Source organism: Vicugna pacos, chromosome 18 (assembly GCF_048564905.1).
Source record: "Vicugna pacos chromosome 18, VicPac4, whole genome shotgun sequence".
Lineage (NCBI taxonomy): Eukaryota > Metazoa > Chordata > Mammalia > Artiodactyla > Camelidae > Vicugna > Vicugna pacos.
The window spans coordinates 15,662,461-15,683,825 of NC_133004.1; the positions used below are offsets into that span (position 1 = coordinate 15,662,461).

Below are 21,365 nucleotides of genomic sequence, written 5' to 3' on the forward strand. Positions count from 1 at the left end.
TTAAAGAGTAGTAATTGTGATATTTTATTAATAATTAATTAATTAATTAATTATATATAATTAAAAACTCAAACCATACACCCAGGTAGAGTAACAAGTGTAATTTTTCTCTGCTATGCAAAATTAAGAAAAAATTTTCTGTTTGGACGATGTGACTTTGGCCTTGGTCTCACCAATCGCCCCAAGGAAGCTCTGAGATGCTTTTCTTTGTTTTTAGAGTGTCGTTTGCAATTTGTCATTGTGTGGCTACTTCCTTGTTTATTTGTCCAACGCTGTGTTTCTAACTACCCTGCGCTCTCCGATAGGATGCAGGAGAGACACGTGGCTACTGAGCACTTGGAACGTGGCTGGTCCCAACTGAGATGTGCTCTCAGTGTAAAATACACCCTGGAGTTCAAAAATCTAACATGAAAAAAAAATATAAAACCACCTCATCAATAATTTTCAAATATGAATGACATGTTGACACAGTGATATTCTGGATACACTAGGTTCAATAAAATGTTATTAAAGTTAATTTCACTCATTTCTTCTTACTTTTAAAAAATGTGGTGACTGGGAAATCTGTACTCACACGTGGCTTGCCTTATATTAGACTCAGTCATTTTGTCTCTCTCTCTTTTTTTTATCATCTTGTCTCTTTTATTTACCACTAAATACCTAGCACCTTGCACCCTGCTTCACACCTAGTAGGTGTTATCTATTCATTAAAAAGAATGATGAACCTAAGAGGCAAACCATCTTCAAATCAGCCTTACTTGAGCTCAAATCCAAATCTGAAGGGTGACACTCCTGCCCTGGGCAACAGAATCCTTCCAGTGTCTTATGAGGAACCCCGATATACGGAACAGATAAAAGGGGGGCTGTCCTGGTTGAAGTGGAGGCATGGTGATGGGGGCAGCCCATTCTCTGTCCCGCCCCTGCCACCACTGCAACCCCCAAGGCTCCCCAAAAGCCCCAGGATTCAGGAGAAGACTGAATGAGTGGACTAGAGGGGCCTGTAGAATTTTTTTTTTTTGCAGGGGGAGGTAAGTAGGTTTATTATTTATTTATTCATTTGATGAAGGTCCTGGGGATTGAATCCAGGACCTCATGCCTGCTAAGCTTACGCTGTACCACTGAGCTGTACTCTCTCCATGGAATCATTTTTCCTATGAGCTGCTCTATATTCTTCCAATCAGCTCATTTTCTCTTATTCTAGCATCAGTGAAACTTGCCCCCGAAGAAACTTAAATGATACAGAGGTCGGTACTAGGAGCGGGGTTGATGGAGGCTGGGTGGAAAAATCAGTGTCTCATTACCTTTCGTAACACAGAACATTGCGACATGAGGCTGCTCGTCCCTAAGTCCTACCCAGGGAGTGTCACGTGGGTCCCCCGATAAACTCTGTGTGTTCCTCTTCTCCAGGGCTAGGTCTTGAAGCGCTGAGGATAAGGAGGCAGGGGTGAGGGGAGGCTCTGGGAGGTCTGGGAGTTACCTCTTCTAGACAGCGGGCCTCTTCCTGCTGGTTCTCCTTCACAAACTCTTCCAGGGGATACTTCAGCCGGGGGAATGGTGCGATGGGCCAGTCGAAGGAAGGGATGTCGATCTTGTGAATGGCTTTGGAGTGCGTGGTCGCTAAGCAACCTGAGCCCAGCAAAAGAAGAGCAGAGGTTGGCTCAGGGAAGGAGGAAGGACGGTCCCTGAGAAGGAGATGGGGCAGCCCAAGTCTTCACATGCCTGGGGAGGCGGGTGCCCACAGAACCCACAGAACCCTGGTTCTTGAAACATTGTGATGCTGAAGTGGCACCCGTGTGTCTCACACTGTGTGTGTGTGTGCTTTTGCTTTCTGATTTATCACAGACTAAACACAGACTTGGAAGGCAGAAAGACAGGGGTTCAAATCTTAGCTCTGCCATTGAATGGCCTTGGAATGCCCTTCCCTTGTTGAGCCTCGATTTCCACATCTGCAAAGTGGGAATACTCATCCGCAGTCTGCAGGGAACGATGTGGAATCAACGGGACGATGCGCGGAAGCCGCCCACGCGAGATCGGAGGCGGCTGTCGCTATTGGTGGTGATGTTATTACTCCTCCAACTGCCACCTCGGGGTCCCAGGGGCCCTCCTTACCCATGGTCCTCCCGTGGAACGCGCCCATGAAGGAGAGGATGCTGTAGTCAGGGCACCCGGGGGCCTAGAACCAGGAAACAGCCGTCAGTCAGGGTTGTGAGCTGGGCTCTACCTGGTCGCCCCCACGCACCTCGAGGGGCACAGAAGTCTAAGAATCGGGGACGCCTTCTCAGGCAGCAGCCACAGACTGGACCACTATGGTCTAGATTCAGCCCAGAGATGTTCTGGCTTTTTTAATCAAGAGATTTCATTAAATGAATATCTGAACCTCTCTGTCTTCTCACAAGTTCTGCACCATTTGGGCCCATCTTTCTCAGGCAAGCCTGAAGGTGGGCAAGCACACTCCCCCTGGCCCGCCACCCATCTTTCTCCTTTCTGTCGCTGGCCGGGTTGTCTACAGGCTCTTCGAGACCCTCCCAGACCGCCCTCCTGCCCCTCCTTCCTGGCTCAGCTCCCACAGCCCACAGATGGGCCAGGTGCGTATCTGCCTCCCGGGACCTGAGGCTGAGCTGGGCCCCTTGCAGGACACACCCAGGCCTTTGGAAGAGGTCTGCTGAGCCAGAGTGAGAGGGCGGGTGGGAGGACCCCGAGCTTTCCCTCTCCCCTCGGCGCTTCCCCGGGGTTCAGGAGGGATGCATGAACTCCCAAGCCTCTCCCAGCCCGAAGCAGCACTGCCTTCTGAACCCCCACCTGGCCAGGGAATCAGACCTGTTTCCAGGTGTCTCAGGGGCTGGGGATGCTGCAGAGGCCACCTTGGGGGCCCCTGAGTCTCTGGGAGGTTGCACAGCGTCTTCTCAGGCTGCCTGATTCCCACTGGGTCCCTGAGATCCCCGGGAAAAGCTCCAAGACCTCCTCCCATAAACTCCTGAATATCCTTTGGTCATTTTCCTTTGTTTGCCTCCTGATTATAAACGTGATAAAGAGGCACACCTCACTTTATTGCGCTTGGCAGATGTTGGATTTCTTATAAACTGAAGGTATGTGGCCATCCTGCGTCAAGCAAGTCTGTTGGCCCCACTTTTCCAACAGCATTTGCCCACTTTGTGTCTCTGTGTCACATTTTGGTAATTCTCAGAGTATTTCAAACTTTTTCATTATTCTTGTATTTGTTATGATGACCTGTGATCTTTGATGTTGCTACTATGAGTAGCTGAAGGCTCCTCATACTTTAGCAATAAAGTAGCTTTAAATTACGAAAAGCACTTCTTTTTAGACATAAGGCTACTGTACACAATAGACTACACTGTAGTGTAAACGTGACTTTTATATGCACTAGGGAATCAAAAAATTAATGGGATTCGCTTTACTGCAACATTCGCCTCATTGGGGTGGCCTGGAACGGAACCCGCGATAGCGCTGAGGTTTTTGCCCGTATACTTACTTACATGGCTGAGAGCACAGGGTCCATATGATTTACATCCCACTGTTTATGGTGCACTTGTCTCCAGGCCAAGAGAAGCCCTTTGTGACTATTTTGGCTGCAGGACTTTGTGGACGCACACAGTGGGTTTTTTTTTTTTTAATGCAGTAGCCACTTCTGTCTAAATCACACTGGGATTTAGGCGAAGGAAAGGCCTGGTCTGGCTGCAGCTGGCTGGGGAGCCTGGAGTCCTGCCCACCTGGCCTTCCCTGAGGCTGTCCCCCGACCGCTGTCCCCCAGCACTGGCCTCCTCGGTGCCTCCTTGAACTTCTGGGGTTCCATTCGGAGCCCCAACACTTAACCCACCTTTCCCCATTCCTGGATGTGCTGGTGGTCTCCAGTCTTTTCTGGTGACTGTTACTCCCAATGTCAGTGAGTGAACACCCAGGCAGGTACATTTGCACTGACATTTTGGATTATTCTAGAGAATACACTAAAGGCCATTTTAGATGGGTCTGATTCAGCCAGTTGTCCTGGGAAACTGATGAATGCCAGCTGGACAAGCCCCACTCAGCCTTGAAACCAAGGGAATGAGCTAGGGGGTTGGAATGTTTGGGGACCCCTCGTCATGGGCTGAATGTCTATGTCTCCCCCTCCCCAAATTCACATGTTGAAGCCCTAACCCTCAGTGTGATGGTACCTGAACGTGGGGCCTTTGGGAGGCAATCAGGGTTGGACGAGGTCATGAGGTTGGGGCCCAGTGATGGGATTAGTGCCCTCATAAGAATGGACACCAGAAAGCCGCTCCCTCTCCCAGATGTGTGGGGACACAGTGAGAAGGTGGCTGTCCCCAAGCCAGGGAGAGAGCTTGCCCTGGGAAACCAGACTGGCTGGCCCCTTGACCTTGGTCTTCCGGCCTCCAGAACTGCGAGAAAACACATAATGCATGCCTGTCGTTTAGGTGCCCCCGTCTGTGTCCTGGTGTTTGTCACGGCAGCCCGGGCTGGCTAAGACATCTTTCTGTTCGAGAAGGACAGGGCCCCCTGCACCGAGGGAGCTGGAAAGGACGCTGTGCTCACCTGGTTAATCATGCACGTCTCCAGCTCCTCCTTGGAGAAACCTGACTGGCCCCTTTCCTTGCTCTGACAAAACAACAGAACAAACGCTCAGATGCTCTGCAGTGGGGAGAGCTTCCACTTTCCACCCAAACTGACGTTTAGTCCTGACAACGGGGGGGTGCTTTCAGCGCTGATATTATATGTCGAGGTTACACGTATGTGCTGAAGCCCGAGCCTGTTCACTGTGCTTGTGGGTCAATAAATAGATGGAAGCACAGGGTGTATGATAGTCGATTGGCAACCACGAAGATCTGTGCGATACTGCGTCTTATTCTGAGAAAGACAGTGTCATTACTTTGGGGAGGGGGGGCACCATACCCCGCTGGGATGTTAGGAAAGCCTCATCCAGGCAGTGGCCCTTTCCGGATTTTGACCATGGTCACTGATGTCCAATATTCTGGCCAGCTGATACGAACAGTCGGACAGGGGCTGTGTGTGTGGCTGGGTGCTGGGGAGTGAGAGAGTGTGTGTGTGTGTGTACGTGTGTGTGTGTACTCACGCATGCACGCCCCAGACCTCACCCGGTACCACATGAAGATGGTCTTGAAGGCGTTTTCATTGGAGCAGGAGCCGCAGGCCATGGTGATGAGCTGCGACATTCCTTTGGGAGCCACCTGTCAGGAGGGAAGCAGCTGTGGGCTCAGTTCCATAGTGACTCCCCGCACCCCCAGCAGGAGCTGGGCCTCGGCAGGGGCCACACGCTGGCCCCTGGGGGCCTCAGGAGGGTGGGAGGGAACCAGGAATGTCCTGGAAGCAGCAGGACTGGGAGGGTGGGAGAGACGCCCAGAAGGACCCCAAGGCTGAGGCCAGAGAGGGAAAAAGGCAAAGAAAAGCCCAGATGCAACCTCGGCCCGGAGACACCCGCATTTTACAGGTTCTGAACAACTCTAATTGTGTAGCAACTGAAACCCAAAGTGGAGGCAGACTGAAGACCACAGGCAAAGCCTCTGTGGTGGGACCAGGATTAACTTCCCAGGCTCTCTTTCTCCTGAGCACAGGGGATTCCAGCTTTTGCTCTAAAGGAAAATTCAAGACTCTTTATGGAAGTAACAGCATGAGGAGTCAGACTGAAGTAGAGACACCCCATCCTTAATTGTTCCAGATCTGAATCCTTTCCTGCCCCTGCTGGTCTGGCCTCCCAGAGATCAGAGCTGCCAGCCAGCAGGGAGGTGTGGCGGAGGTGGGTCCTCACAGTGATGGGCTGTCCCCTCAGGACTCACCGAGAGCAGGGACTCCCGGAGCTTCTCCACAAAGTTCTCCGGAGGAAGGATTCCGAGCGCAGGTCTGTTGATGAATGTGCTCTGCAAAAGAACCAAGAGACCAGCGGTGACTTCCTGGGCCTGAGCCAGCTTCCCGCCCACCAGCTTTTCAGAGCGGATGTGTTCCATGCTGCGGGGAGTGACAGACTTCCCTCCACTTTTAGAAAAATACACCAGGATTCCGCTGGGTTTGAAAAAGAAGTGTCACTCTCTTGGTTGGGATATTGTACTATTGTTATATAAGATGTTACCACTGGGGGGAACTGGGTGGAAAATACATGGGACCTCTTTGTACTACTCTTTGCAATTAATTTCCTGTGGATCTGTAATCTTAGAAGAAAGAAAAACCCATCACAATAGCTAAAAAACAGAAGATGGACAATAACAATTACTGGTAAGGGTACAGAGCAGCTAGAATGCTCATTTGCAGCTGCTGGGGATGTAACATGGGGTGGCTGCTTTGGAAAACAGGTGGGCAGTTTCCTACGATGTTAAGCAGACACGCCCCCTATGACCCAGCAATCCGCTCCGAGGTATTATTTATCTAAGAGAAATGCGAGCACATGTCACACAAAGACGTGAATGGACGTAAATGTTTGTAGTAGTTCTTATCTTCAGTCGCCAAAAAATGGAAACAACCCACATGTCCTCCCACTGGGGAAACAATCGAATAAACTGTGGTACGTGCACACTGTGGAATACTGCGCAGCAATGAAAAGGAACACTCTCCCAACACACGTAATAACATGGAAGAACAGGAAAGGATCTCAAAGGCATGAGGCTGAGTGGAAGAAGCCAGAATCAGAGGGTCATACCCTGCACGGCTCCGTTCCATGACACTCTGGAAAAAGCAAAACTGTAAGGACAGAAAGAAGCTCACGGCTGTCAGGGGTTGGGGTGGGACTGACTGCAGTGAGCTCAGGGGAACATTTAGGGAGAAGAACTGTTTGCATCTGGATTTGCTTTTGATTGTGGTTAAAAAACAAGTAGCATAAAATTGACCATCCTGTCATTTATAAGCACATAGTTCAGCGGTGTTAAGAATATTCATATTGTGGTACAACCATCATCACCATCCATCTCCAGAACTCTGCCATCTTGCAAAACCGGAGCTCTGCTACGGCTAAACACGGAGCCCCCATTCCCCTCCTCCCCTAGCCCCTGGCAACTACTGTTCTACTTCCTGTCTCAGATTTTGAGGACTCTAACCACCTCAGATAGGTGGAATCAAACAGTATCCGTCCTTTTGTGACTGGCTTCTTTCACTTAGCATAACGTCCTTCAGATTCATCCACATTACAGCGTATGGCGGAATTTTTTTCCTTTTTGAGGCTGAATAATATTCTGCTGTATGGATATGCCCCATTTCCTTTCTCCATTCCTCTGTTGATGGAGACTTAGGTTGCTTCCACAGGCATTCTCTCTGCAAGAAAATCAACAGTGCAAGCCTGATGCTAAACAGATACTCGCTTCTGATACCCAGGAAACGAGGGAGCATTATTTACAACAAAAAGGAGAACCACTGTAAATGCCAACATTGGGTTAAGTAAATGAACACGTTAACTGAAGGTGATGTTCTGTGGCTGGTAAAAAAAGGCATTTAAAAAAGAGGTTATAATTTTATATTAGAGTTCATTCTGAGTGTTGTACGTTCTATAGGTTCTGACCAATGTGTAATGACATGTGTCCGCCATTATAGAAAAGATACAAATGGAAATGGTAATGGGGTAACAGAGCCGCCCTGTCCCTGGAGGTCCAGCCAGTGCCCCCCAGTGCCTCCTAGCAGGATCAGGAAGAGTCTGGGAGGGGTCTGCATGATAGGTAAGTAATGTCACCAAGAAGTGGATCTGGGTTAAAAAAAAAGGACTGTATTAAATACAATGGGGCATCCTGGCTTGGATCCTGGGACAAAAAAAAAAAAAAGGCACTAATGGAAATTTTGGGGAAATCTGAATAAAATCTGTAGAATGTAACATACCAACATCAATTTCTCAGTTTTGACAAGGGTACCATGGAGAGGTGAGGGGTTAACACTGGGGAGAAATGGGTGAATGGTAGGTGGAAACTATCTTGACACCTTGCCTATAAATCTGAAATTAGTCTAAAAGAGAAACATTTAGTTAAGGGGGCGCGGGGTGGATGAACTAAGCCTGGGATTTGGGCACTTCTCAGGCACCTCTCCTCTGACTCAATCCTGTAATAAGCCCGGTGCAAATCTAAACAGTGGCATCACCGCACAGGAGGAAACCCGAGGACAGGGAGGCCCAGAACGCATCCTTCAGGCGGCACTAGACATCGTGGCAGGTCCGTTATCTGTTGCTTTTTCTGCTTTGTGACCAGCTGGCTGGGTCTAGAACAAGCACTGGGGGGGAGTTAACCATTCTCATTGTAGAGCTGGAGAAACTGAGGACCAGAGAACTCAAGCAACCTGCCCCAAGTCACACAGACAGGACAGGGCAGAACCACGACTCAAATCCATATTTGCTGAACTCAGATCCCATCCTCTGCCTGTCACTGCAGGCAGCCTCCACCCAAAAAATGTGAATGCTAGCTGGATACGAGTTTGCTTGGCACAGTCTGGAGACCCCGGGTGGCCTGTGGGGGCCACCGAGAGGCCCTTTGTTTTGGCTCTGAGCTGTTAGCGGGGCTTTGAAGAAATCAAGCACATCGTGGCATCAGGGTGGAGTGGGGGAAGCAGGTGACAGAGCGGACGGCCGAGCTGGCAGCGTGACTGCCTGTCTGGGCCCAGGGAAGAGGTGGGGGTGGCGTTCTTGTTCGGCAAAGCGTGACAGTAAGAACAGAAGGTATCTGGGACATGGGATAGCAGAATCAATTGAGGACAGGTTGCTAGAATTGTTGCCTTCAGACCCCGGAGCTATAAAGCGCAGTGTGAAGACAATGAACTTTGGTTTAAGTTGCTTTGCAACCTGGGGCAAGCCACTTAACCTCTCTGGTCTTTAGAGTCCTCATTTGCCAAAATAAGGACCCCTCCTGGGATAGCCAGTGAGAGGATATAGCACACAGATGAGGCAGAAGCTCAGTTTTGAAGGACAGAATTATGTAGGTGGACAGGCCTGGAATTCACAATGATGGCACATGTCTACCTGACCAGGCCAGCTGCTCCACAGCCAGCCACGGTGCCACGGATGTCAGATGGCACTCAACATTTATTGCAGGACCATGCGTGTGCAATGCCCAATAATCACTGTCTGACCTGTGGGCAATGTGATGAGGTGGCTCTGGTGACATAAGAAGTCCTAACTAGAGCCCAGATATTGGACCCAACAGACATGGTTTAGTGTTTTGCAGCCACATGAATTATGTGGGAGTTTCAGGGTGACGTGGTTGGGGTACCAAAGGGTTGATGAGCCCCTTTCTCAGGACTTCCATGACTTGGCAGGGGCCTGGCCCAGGGCAGGTAAAATACCATGACCACCAGAGCGCGTCTCCCGCCAAGAGTTTGAAAAACCCAAGACATTGATCGATGGCCATCTGGTCAGATGCCCGAGATGTACCCTGCTGAGCTTCCGGCAGTCAGCTGTCTCTTCTCTAGGACTGTGCCAGTCGTCCTGCCCCACACCCAGCCCTCTGCAGAACAAGACTGTGACCCAGACCACGATCCAGACCACCATCCAGACAGTGCTCTAGACTGGTCTAGTCTGTGATCCAGACTGTGAGAGAGACTGCTCTGGACAGTGATCTAGATGGTGATCTCGCTATCAAACACAGCACTAAGAACAGGGCCCAGCACATAGTAGGTATTCAATCAATGAGTGAACAAACAAATATCTAGAAATAAGGCTGAAGAAGCAGCAGCCAGATCACCAGGGCTTTGCACTTGAAGTGGAGGAGCTGGGAGGCATCCTGAAGGCAGTGGGTACCAGGAAAGGGCTCCAGGCACGGTGCAGTTTGGGAGGTGGTTTGGGGGAGGTGAGAATGGACGTGGAGGTGGGAGGAAGCGATGAAGAGGGGCTGGCTGGGACATCCAAGTGGAGAGGTGGAAGGGGCAGAGCTAGGACTGGTCCCTGACTTGGTGAGAGGTGAGAGGTGGGAGAGGGAGGGGAGGATGAAAAGGATGAGGTGTGCGCCCAGGTTCCAGGCAGGGACAGGTGGGGGCAGGGCATCCCCCGAAATCAGAATCCCCTGGGCCTGGAAATCACGCGCTGTTGGGGCGACTGCCTCCGGAGACAGCTGACACCGCAAATGTGTCTGGCGTGTTTGTTGACACAGTTTTTCAGCACCAACTGCCGAGGCATCTGGGATCTGCACAACGTTTCGAAACAAAGCCGGGCTTTGAATGTAAACACACGCGTGGAGCCACAAATGGGCCTCGCCAGACGCCCTCCGGAGGACGCGGCTTCCGCTAGAGCAGCCCCTGAACTTGTCAGCTAATCGGAGGCGAGAATGTCCCCAGGATCCTCCCAGGCAGGCACACTCACGTGTAAAGAAGACACGTGTTCTTTCCTATTATCTTTGACTTCTCCGGAATCACATTCCTTGTCATGTGTGGACACGTATGTCGCTCTGAGTGAAACGACAGCCCCCAATGACTCGTGGTGCCCGGAGGATGTGGAGCGGCCAGAGCTCTCACTGCTGGAGGGAGTGGAAATACCATGGCCAGTTTGGAAAACTGTCTGAAGGGATCTGCTGAGGCCGACCGTGTGCTCACAGCCCAACCAGAGATGCCACTCCAGCCTTGCATCCAAGGGGACACGTCAGTGTGTCACCTAAAGATACACACTTTCAGGTTCACAGCAGTGGCTTTTGTAGGAAGCGACCCAAATGCCCATCGGCAGTAGGCAGGGTGTTAATTGCAGTGTGTTCTCACAACAGGATGCTTAAAGCCAAGAGGATGGATGGTCTGCGGCTATACCCACCGAGGACGAATCTCTGGATGGGTTTTGAGTGAAACAGGCGAGATGTGATAAAGAGTACACACTGTACCTTTCCACTTATGTGCTGCTGGAAGTAAGGGCAGTGGCCTACCTAATTTGGTCTGGGGAAGTAACTGGGCGGGGGCGTGTTGTGGGGACCAGCTGAATCCAGTGGGGATGAAAAGCATCTAAGTTCTGTGGTGTGGGAAGCGCAGGCATCCCCCTGGCATATAGTATATACGTATGTACCATATACCACAGGTGGGCTGCAGGCACAATTATGGTTCCCAAGAAGATGCCCCAGCCTCATCCCATCCCCGGGACTGTGAATACGTTACGCGGCAAAGCGGACTTTGCAGATGTGGTTAAGCTTCCTGTTCAGTGCAGAAAGGAGACTGTTCTGGATTTTCTGGGTGAGCCTAGTGCAACCGCATGAGCCCTCTGCTAAGGGCAGAGGCAGAGGAGGGAGACAGAGAGAGGGACCAGACCGCGGCTGGCGTAACGCTGGAGGTGCCACGTGAAGCGAGCTCTGCCTGCGACCAGGACGAGCCCCAGAGCAGATCCTCGCCCAGAGCCTCCAGCTGAGAGCTGATCTCAGCTTCGAGAGCCCCAAGCAGAGCACCCAGCTGAGCCCGCCAGACTCCTGACCCACGTGATCCGTAAGACCATAAACAGGTGTTGTTTTAAACCCCTAAACTGGCAGAGGTCTGTGATGGCAGCACCAGGAAACTCACACAGGGTGGTATTAACATTTCATGGTGGGGAGAACAATTAGGAAAACAATGCCTAAAAAGGCTCCTACGGGAGTGATGGTGGAAAAAAGAGTTGAGAAACATGGGTTACTTGGGAAAATTCACTGCACAGTATGCTCAGTATGTATGCCTGTCTCTGCACGTGCGTTACAGCCGGTGTGATCAATCAGCGGCCCCCGCGTCAGAGAATAATCCGGCTCCAAACGTTAACAGTGCCGGGGACGAGACACTGTGTCACCTGGTCCCTGCCTGCCACCCCAGTCCTGCCTGGCTCCCTCTGGTCGCTCTGCTCCAACCTCACTGTCCTCTTTTTTCCTGAAGCTCGCTGCACCTCTCCCTCCCACCCTCCTCTCCCTGCAGGGACCTCTCTTCCATGGCTCCTCATCTGTTAACACTGTCTCCTCCTTCAGGTCTCAGCCCAGACATCACTATTCCCTGACCCCTCCACCCCTGAAAAGTCCAGCTCCTGTGGGTTTTATTCCCAGCACCTCCACTGGCTGTGTGATCTCAGAAAAATATTTAACCTCTCTGTGCCTCAGTTTCCTCATCTGTAAAACAGGGATAAGAACAGTAGCCCCCTCATAGACTTGTCAGTATTAGATCTAAGATGTGCCGGTTGCAGAGTTTATACATACTATGTTCTTAATTATTGTTCATCACTATTACCATTATCATTGTTTTGTGTCCACACGGTGCTGCTTGCCTCACTCTGTAGCATTTACTATGGTTGTAATTCTCTACTTATATGTGTGGTTAGTTGGCTGCCTCCATGGGAGCAGGGCTCACCCAAGTGCCCAGTGCACAGTATGTACTCAATAAATATTTATGGACTGAATGAATGCATGAATGAATGGATGGATGATAGACTACTTCCAAAGACTGCCTCAGTGATCCTCTGAATCACCACGAACACTCTGAGGACTCACCACATTTTGAGGCTGTTGGACGAGTTTCATGAGAGCGGGATGGCTGTAACCTGGGGAGAGGGAGATACGGTTAGAGACCAGCACCGTATCTGTGGGTGCCACGCCCCTCCCCCCACTGCCTGCCCCCTCCCTCCCCTTCCAACCCTGCAACTCTCTTCACATAAAGGGGTCCTCTGCAGATCAAAAAACCCATTCCTAGGCCCACCCCAGACTCTCTGACTCAGCATCTCTCAGGGTGAGGCCCCCAAAATCTTCCACAAATTCTCTGGGTGATTCTGATGTTCACATTGGAGACATACTGGACCAGACAGATGGTGAATGAAGGTTAAAGCAAACTCGAGACCAGGGCTGGGAGGGGTTTACCAGGCTGGCGTGACGAATTGCAGACGTGGTCCCTGCCTTCACCCCGAGCACCCACAGCTTGAGTCAGATCTCAACAAGCATTTGCTCAGGGGCTGGGGGGTGAAGGATGCCGTCTGCACTCCGTGACCAGCACGACTGATCCTGCCTGCACACATGTGCTCAGTCCAGCCCCAGACGGAGCCTGCTGCTTCACAGCGAGGATTAGGAGGCCCTTTGATTCTGCAACTGCTCTTCTACGAATTTATCCTACACGTATATAAAGACGTGTACACCTTTCTTCACTGTGACACTCCAACATCTCCAGGCTTGACAGCAACCTAACATCCATCAGCTGTTGCCAGGATTAGCGATAAGGAACACAAAGTCCCTCAAGCAAAGTAGATGCTTGATAAACGAAAGATTTTATCTCAGAGGAGGGAGGCGTGAGACAGGCCCGCACAGCACAGGAGCCGGGTGTCCTGGGTGCAGCACCTTCACTGCTGTTTATTGAGCGTCTACTATGTACAGGGGGCTTTCTGTTCCTTATCGACACTCTTAGCAATGACTCTCGCAGGAAGACCAAGTTCATAGGGAGGCCCTGAGGTCAGGAGACCAGATGTGAGACGCTCAAAGGCAGGGGCCAAGTGTTCAGCCCGACAGATATTAGTTGAATGAGTGAACAGAACTCAAAACTGTCACATAGGAGAAAAGACCAATCAGCGACTCTTGGAACAGGAAGTAGATTTTGGAGAAAAACTCCCAGCCATCAAGAATCACAATCTGTTTTTTCATCACGCATACCTTGTACCTATTTTCTTTAAACCGATTCACTTTGTAATTTAAAGAGATTGACTTTGAATGGACACTTCCTATCACTCTGGTGAGAGGCCTGCCCAAGGCGCTGAGCCTGGGGCCTGAGCGCCTCCATGTAAGAGATTAGCCAGTGTAGACGGGTATTAAAGACCGAGCATCACCCAGGGGAGACTCTCTCCGTGGAATCGGAGAGAAGAGACTTGAAAAGCCTTGTGGCTTCACGCTGCCCGCTGCAGGGAGCGCGGATGGGGGCAGTGATGTGGGGGCCGGGGCAGAGAGTAGCTCACGTCCTTCCTCGGCCTCCCACCCCTCCCCTCCCCACTCCAAGGCGTGCTGGGACCACGGCTGGGGAGCGCTTATTGCTCAAGGAAGGAACACACTGTGGGGTTCTTCCAGCTGATCCGCGGCCAGAGGTCTTTCTGACTCTTTATCATGCTGCCTGGCTGTTTATGACTTTTCTGCCTCAGTAGATAAGGCAGCTTCAGGGAAATCTTAAGCCCCGGATGCAGCTTTTCTTACTGGCTTCAGAAGGAGAGATGAAAGCAGAGTCGGCCTCTCTGATCAGGAAATCCTGCGCTGTGGGCCCCCCACAGGGCAGGGTGGGGGCAGCTGTCTGGAAGCTGCTATGATAGAAGTAAGCTTAGGAGGCACGGTCATTGGTTCAAATCCTCAGGCTCCATGGATAGCTGGGCAAACCCTGCAACCCCTTGAAACCTGGCTCCCCATCGGTAAACTAGAAGTGATATTAAAAGATACGATGTTATTGTTGCAGGGATTAAATGAGATGATATGGAAGGCATTTAGCAACATTCCAGGCATAGAGTAAATTCTCATTATTAGTTTAAAAAATCATCTCAAAAATACTGAAGATATGGGAGAAAAGGTGGCAGGGAAAGAACTTCTTAGAATTTCTGGCCTTTTAACAACTACCGCCAGCCTGATCGCCCTCATCCTCACATATATGCTGGCGGGCTGGGGATCTGGACTGAAGGAGCCCTGGGTGTGGTGCGGAGGATGGAGGAGTTAGCCAGGAAGAGAGTGGCCCACAGTGTTGGATAACTAGAGATCCAATCCCTTTCACTCCAACACAAAATGGAGATAGGGCTTTGTAAATCTCAGAATCCAAAACGCCTTCAGTGGGGAGGGTATAGCTCAGAGGTAGAGTGCATGCTTAGCATGCATGAGATTCTGGGTTCAATCCTCAGCATCTCCATTAAAAAAAAATGCCTTCAAAGACTGAGGCATCTCTGAATGATGAACTTCCCCAAAACAATGAGTCAGCCGCCTGCTGTCTAATCTCATTTTAATGGGAAATAGACAGGTTTGAGGGACCGGGCAGGGAAAGCAGAAGAGTCGTGGAGATCTAATGGGGGGGGTTGGGGGGAAAGGCCCTGGGGGGCGGGGCGGGGAGCTGCTGATGGGGAGCGAAGGAGGATGCTCTGGCACCATTCACGAAGGACAGGCTTCATCAGAAGCTCAGCCTACAGGCCAGTGAATGCACTGGGGAGGCCATCGACCAAAGAAACATCAACCATCCAAGCTGCCAATAGCAGCTGCCCACCTGTCCGATCAGCAGGCTCATCCCTTTGGCTGCCGTGCCCTCCTACGGCAGCGAGCCTCGCTCTGGATGGCCAGGAGGTGAGACTGATGAGGCAGATGCTACTGGTGCCCCACGGGGTCGCCTTTCCTGGGCAAGCCAGCCCTCTCCCAGCTGCTGTGTAGGTGTGGAGGGCGCAGGGAAGGGGGCTGACAACGGCCCCGGCTGCTTCTCTCTCTAGATAGTTGCCCCATGTCCTTCCCTCCAGCAGCCGATGGGCAGTGACCGGCTGACACAGGGATACCAGAAGGCCAGCCCCTCTGCCTCGGTCTGGGGCTGACGCTGGGGTGCGATTCGCCCCCCGGAGCCCCTCTGTGCAACCAGGCTGAGGCTAGTCTCTGACTGAAACCTCACCCTTCTTAACACTTCCCTCCTGTCCTGTTCTGTTTCCTTCCCTCCCCTTTCTCCCGAGAGCTCTCCCTCAATAAACCACTTGCACAGAAGCCCCACCTCCAGGAAACCCAAGACTGTTGTACGGGGGTCACACGCTAGCGACGCTTCTGCACAGGCTGCTTCACCTGTCCACGCTTTGCCTGTCTAGCTACAAAATGAGCTATTTACTCACACCCACACTTACCTTGTAGGGTTCTGGGGAGGAGTAAATGAGAAAAGACATGGAAAATTTCTAGTAATACACCCTCTGCGAACTACTTGGTCCTCTTCTCTGCCCCTGAGGGAAGTGTCTGGCCATGCACAAGGGTGCGCCTCTGGGAAGGAGCAGTCAAAGTCTGGAGAGTCATGACTAACAGGGAGAGACAGGTTACATCCAAGGACTGATTTTCCAGCTCTTACCTATGGGGACCGAGGAGATCTGGGAATAAAGATCCAGCATCCGGTTGCCATCCACATCTACCAGGTAATTGCCTCGGCTCTCCTCGTAATTGCAGAAAAAGTGCACGGCCTCTGCATTCTTGGGGGGAGAAGAGACTGGATCAGGCTCACTGCAGCTCCCTAGAATCTCAGTCTTTCAGGATTAAGCCTGGACTGGTGAAGTAAACCATGTCCTGTCCACTTACGGACACATGGAAGGTATCTGTGGGTGCTGGCAATGCTGTAGTTTTTGCCCCGGGTGCCATTACGTGATTTGCTTTATGATAGTTTATTAGGCTATGAATTTGTATTTTGTGCATTTTTCCGTATGTTACATATATTACAACAAAAAACACTGAGACATAAATCTGGAAAAGATTATGAAAAGTGAAGATTTATAGGGTCTTAGGGCTTAAGACAACTAAAAATATATAGTAATTGTGAAAGAAATGAAAATGTTACACCAGATGATATTCAACTCTATGTACAAAAAATTAGTAGAAAATGAACAGAGGAACAAAAAAGACATGAGACAAAGAACAGAAAGTAAAATGGAAGATGTAAATACAACTGTATCGATAATAACATTAACTGTGTGTGGATTACACAATTCAATAAAAAAATCAGCAACTGTCAGACTGGATAAAAAGATTCAGCTATTTGCTGTCTACATGAGACACACTTTAGATTCAAGAATATAAATTAGGTTGAAAGCGAAACAGATGGAAAAAGATATATGATTCTCACAGTAACCATAAAAAGTTGCAATGATTTATATTAATATCAGACAAAATTGATTGTAAAGCAAAACAAAACAAAACAAAATGTTCCTAGAGGTAAAGAGAGGCATTTTATGAGGACAAAAGGGTCTGTCCACTAAGAAGACACAACAATTATAAACATATAAGCACCTGATAACAGAGCCCCAAAACACATGAAGCAAAACCTGGCAGAATTGAAGGGGAAAATAATTCTACAAGAATAGCTAGAGACTTCAGTACCTGGATTTCAATAATGGACGGAACAGCTAGGCAGAAGATTAACAAGAAAACAGACTTAAACAACGCTCTAAATCAGCAGACCTCATGAACATGCATAGAAGGGGAGATGAAGTGCATATGGGACTTTTTCCAGAATAGACCATTTATCAGCCCATAAAAAAGGCTCAGTAAATTTAAAAGAATTGAAATCACTCAAAATATGTTTTCCGACCACAACAGAATGAAATTAGAGATCAGTAACAGAAAGAAGTCTGGGAAGTTCACCGTAACGTGAAAATTACACAGTACATAAAGAAGCAACGAGTCAAAGCAGAAATCACAAGTGAAGTTAGACAACCAGGGTTAGAACAAAAGTCAGCTGCATTTTTTTTAAAAAAAAAGAGCCAGCACAGATTAAGAATTTGTGTCCTTCAGCTAAATTATAAAGAAAAGCAATGGAAGGATCACTACTTCAGTCCCACTTACCTGAATTATATTTAGCTGTTTCATTAACTCCTGCAGGCGAGAAGAGCAGAAGTATTATAGCAAAGACACACACTTGCCAAAGGAGCTTAAAATCTTCCACGTCTTCCCAAGTTTTGGGGCTTTCCCCCTTTCATGCCAATAACTTAATAGTTAATTAGTCAACAATATTATAAATATTTTTAAATAGATTAATTTAAATAGTTGGCAGGAAACAATTCTTGCCAGTTAAATCACCAATACAACAGACAGGCTGGAGATTTGGACACGTCAAAGATAACAGTAAAATAATCTAAAATACTTAACAAAAAAATTTAAGCTGAAGATATCTATCTCATGCCCAGAAAAACAGGGGTTCTCTTTTTATATAGGGGGGGAAAAAGGCTTTGATATCCCATTAGGAAAATAAAATTAACTGAAAATAGATATTTGCATATGAAAGAATGATTCAATTATAATCTGAACACTCTATTAATCACTTGTGCAATTCTACATGGAAACTGGGAAGTATAAAACAGCGGCTTAATAACAGAAATATAAAAAAAAATTCCAAGTATTTTACTATCATTAAATTAAAGTCCACCCCTCTCCGATAAAGATACTAATGAAAAAAGTCTTCTTTTCTTAGCAAAACACTGTGCAAAATAGCTACAATCACTTACATGGGTACTAAGATTTCTGGATTTATAAAATAGTTGGAATGACAAAAGAGATACCTTTTGACTGTTAAAAAAAAAGACAATGTGGATAAAATCTGCAAAGTATGCAAAGAAAAAAATAAATATGTATTAAAAAGGTTTACACTGTTATTTTTTAGATACAAACATTAGCAACAGTACTGCTCATCACAGCACAGAATCAAGGTTAACAACCAGCCTTCCAAAACGTATGCAGGTCTTGCAGGTTCTTTGAGGAGAAGCCCCAACCCCCCTCATCAGACCCACTCTGTGCCTCTTCCACCTCACATACTGGCATCTGTTCTAGGAACTCAGAGCTACCCAGTATCTCTCATATGTCACGGACTGTCACCCTGTGGGCCTCTCCCCTTGCCTGGGACAGAACGCACTCCTTCGGCCAATCCTCCTGGTGGCCCTTCAAGACCAAGCTCAGGGGGGCATTTGCTACACACGCCGTGCGCCCTATCACACTGTCGTGTTCTTTCACTGTTGGTGGATGTTCTGCCCTGACCCTTGACTCTGGATTCAGCAAATTATGTGACCTGCTTTGGCCAAGAGAATGAGGTGGACGTGACGGTGGGCCAGTGTGGAGTCTCAAGACCTAGGGCAAGCTCTCCTCTTCCATCATCACGAGAACCAGCCCAGCCCAGCTGGCTGGAGGATGAGAGACACACGAAGCAGAGTCGAGTGACCACAGTGACCCACGATAAGCCTAGCCTGGGTCAACTGGTGGCCAGTTATCTCTTAGGCACGCGGATGAGCCCAACAGAGCTGCCTACCCAACTCCCAGTTAACCCTGGATGCATGAGCAACTTGTACACTGCTGACGTTTGTGATTGTTACGCAGCAGTATTACGGCAATAGATAACTGGTACACCTCTTCTGGGCTCTCTTTTACTTCTTATGGTAGAATGGCCTGGTTTAAGGTCCTGGATCTCTAGTAGGAAACTCACTGAAAGCAGCTAAGAATACAGGGCCCTTAGCTTGGCTGCATTCTTGCCCCATGGACCCCTTCTGCTCTCTTCTGAAACACAGCACTCAAGTGTGCTCAACTCACCCGAGATCGAGGCCCTGGAACTTCCGTCTTCATCAAAGGCCCATCATAATCAAATTCAACGTCGACTTTGGCTGCAGCCTGACTGATCTGTCTGGATCCTGCAGCAAACGAAGATGATGAGAATCCCTGGGACAGCAGACATGAGCATCCCACCCCAACAACAGCCGGTGTCCCCAACAGAGGCAGTCCCAGGACCTCGGCCCCATGCCAGACAGACTGCCCCAGAACTCTGAGTCTGGCCAGACCTGGGCATCACAAGAACCCTGAAGATTTAAAGAAGTGGGAAAGCGCAGCCGGCGCCAGTGAAGCCGTAGGCAGGCAGGCTCGCTCACGTCCCGCTCGTGTGAGGATAAGCTGATGCCAGCTTCCTAGTCCTTTTGACTGAGCATCTCATTTTCAAGGATTCATCCCAAGAAAATAATGGGTGCACAAAGGTATAGGTTAAAAATATTTGTAACAGTATTGTTTCTAACAACAAAGAGGAAACAACATAAATATCTGAGAGTGGAAGGAAGCTAAATGGAATATGCTGTATTTTACCATTCCATGGACAGTGGAATATGACACGTCCATAAAAGAATTACCCAAGTTTTATAAAAATTTTATCTACACTCATATGTATATACAGACCCGAGTTTCTCAGCCTGGGGACTACAGACATCGTGGGCTGGATCACTCTTTGCTGCGGAAGGCTGTCCTGGGCACTGAAGGATGTTTAGCTGTTTCCCTGGCCTCACCCACTTAGGTACCAGTAGCACCTCCCCCAGGAGTTGCGCTGCTAGTTGTGACAATCAGAAATCACCCAGGAGAGAATAATCAAATGTCTAAAACAGTCCCCAGTTACAGATGGTTGTGGGTTTTTTGGTGGCTGTTGTTAACAAAAAATTGGGGGGCACAAGTCATTTGCCTGAAACTGATATCACACTTTTCGCAGAGTAAAAATCGTGTCGAGGGTTAAATAAACGAGTTCCCAGGCTAACCCCACAGGGCTTTTTCACTCAGCATGTTGCTGAAATGAAGGGTAGTTTCCACCCCACATCTCGTTGATCCCTGAGCAAAGACCGCTGTGCCGAATCCAAGGCATGTTTGTAATGACTTACCGTCAGTAACTGCTAAGAATCCCTTCAACGGCCCTGCTCACCTTTTATCTTCCTGGCACATATTTGGTGGTTGTGAAATGTGAGCTCCTCTTAACATGTGTTGCCATACTTCATATAAATCATATTTGTGATCCTATTTCACCTTTACACAAACTTCGAGGGGTAGTTGTTCATGTTTGCATGACACAGGAGAGGAAACTAAAACTCAGAGAGGCGAAGAAACATGCTAGGAGCTCTGCCACCCTTTCTTTCTCTCTGTCTCTCTCACTCACTCACACACACACACAACTTGCCGAACTATACAAAGCCATGATATTCTAAGACATATTTAAATTCATTCTTAACTTTTCACAATTGCTTTATCAAAGAAGATTCCTGAATTAATTATGTAATAAAGTATAGCCCTTTGAACATAAAATCCAGTTAAAATCCAACACTACCCTTATTTTGAAGCATGGAGATACCAGCTTTTATTTTCTTCTGTTTGATCTTACAATGAAAATGCAATTTCTAAAGAGTTTATTCCATTAGCCGAGAGTTAAAGGTCATGGAACATACTGATAATTTTTTTTTTAAACACTAAACTTTATCTCTTTCTTAGCCAGAACTCAGGGTCCACTGATGCTAACTAGACCTGGATTCAACAGGGATGTATATTTGGATAAAAATAATTCTTAACCAGTTCTAGTCCTGCTTTCTTTCCATCAAAAGGGGAAAGAGAAAACTCTGAAATTAATAAGCTGTCCTCTAAGGAGGACACACAAGTCCCCCCCCCCCCCCGCCCCTGAAGATGTCTTGACATCGCAGTGCAGCAGTTAGGCTTCTTGGGAACTGGGAAGCGGGAACACCAGGGATGGAGACAGCCAGCGGTGGGGCTGGTAGCTGAAAGGTTCCCGAGGGAGATGACGGGGGGCGTGTGGGGTCACGTGGAACTGCAGTTACGAGGACGCCAAGACTGGGTAAACGGGACTGGGAGGTGGGGTAGGGGAGCGCTGGGAGAGGCGGCGGGGAGAGGGTGAGACTCTGTCCACTAGGAGCAGGGATGGATGGAACACGAGACGCAGATGCCAAGCCCAAGTGTGAGGCAGATGCATCTGTGCCAAGAGTT

The 21,365-nt window shown here is 49.0% G+C and overlaps 1 protein-coding gene across 3 annotated transcripts in view; it reads right to left on the bottom strand.

The window, feature by feature from the left end:
* Positions 1-21,365, bottom strand: part of ABAT (4-aminobutyrate aminotransferase) — a 79,663-nt gene that overhangs the window by 10,632 nt on the left and 47,666 nt on the right. For 2 of the 3 annotated variants that reach the window (XM_015239136.3, XM_015239137.3), the window contains 9 exons: positions 19,158-19,255; positions 17,427-17,456; positions 15,943-16,060; positions 12,399-12,448; positions 5,808-5,888; positions 5,109-5,201; positions 4,549-4,611; positions 2,110-2,173; positions 1,478-1,626 (listed from right to left, as the gene is read on the bottom strand). In XM_015239136.3, the coding sequence (XP_015094622.1) occupies positions 1,478-1,626; positions 2,110-2,173; positions 4,549-4,611; positions 5,109-5,201; positions 5,808-5,888; positions 12,399-12,448; positions 15,943-16,060; positions 17,427-17,456; positions 19,158-19,255 (746 nt within the window). The remainder of the gene's footprint in view (positions 1-1,477; positions 1,627-2,109; positions 2,174-4,548; positions 4,612-5,108; positions 5,202-5,807; positions 5,889-12,398; positions 12,449-15,942; positions 16,061-17,426; positions 17,457-19,157; positions 19,256-21,365) is intronic. The other variant, XM_072942247.1, reaches the window with a different exon arrangement.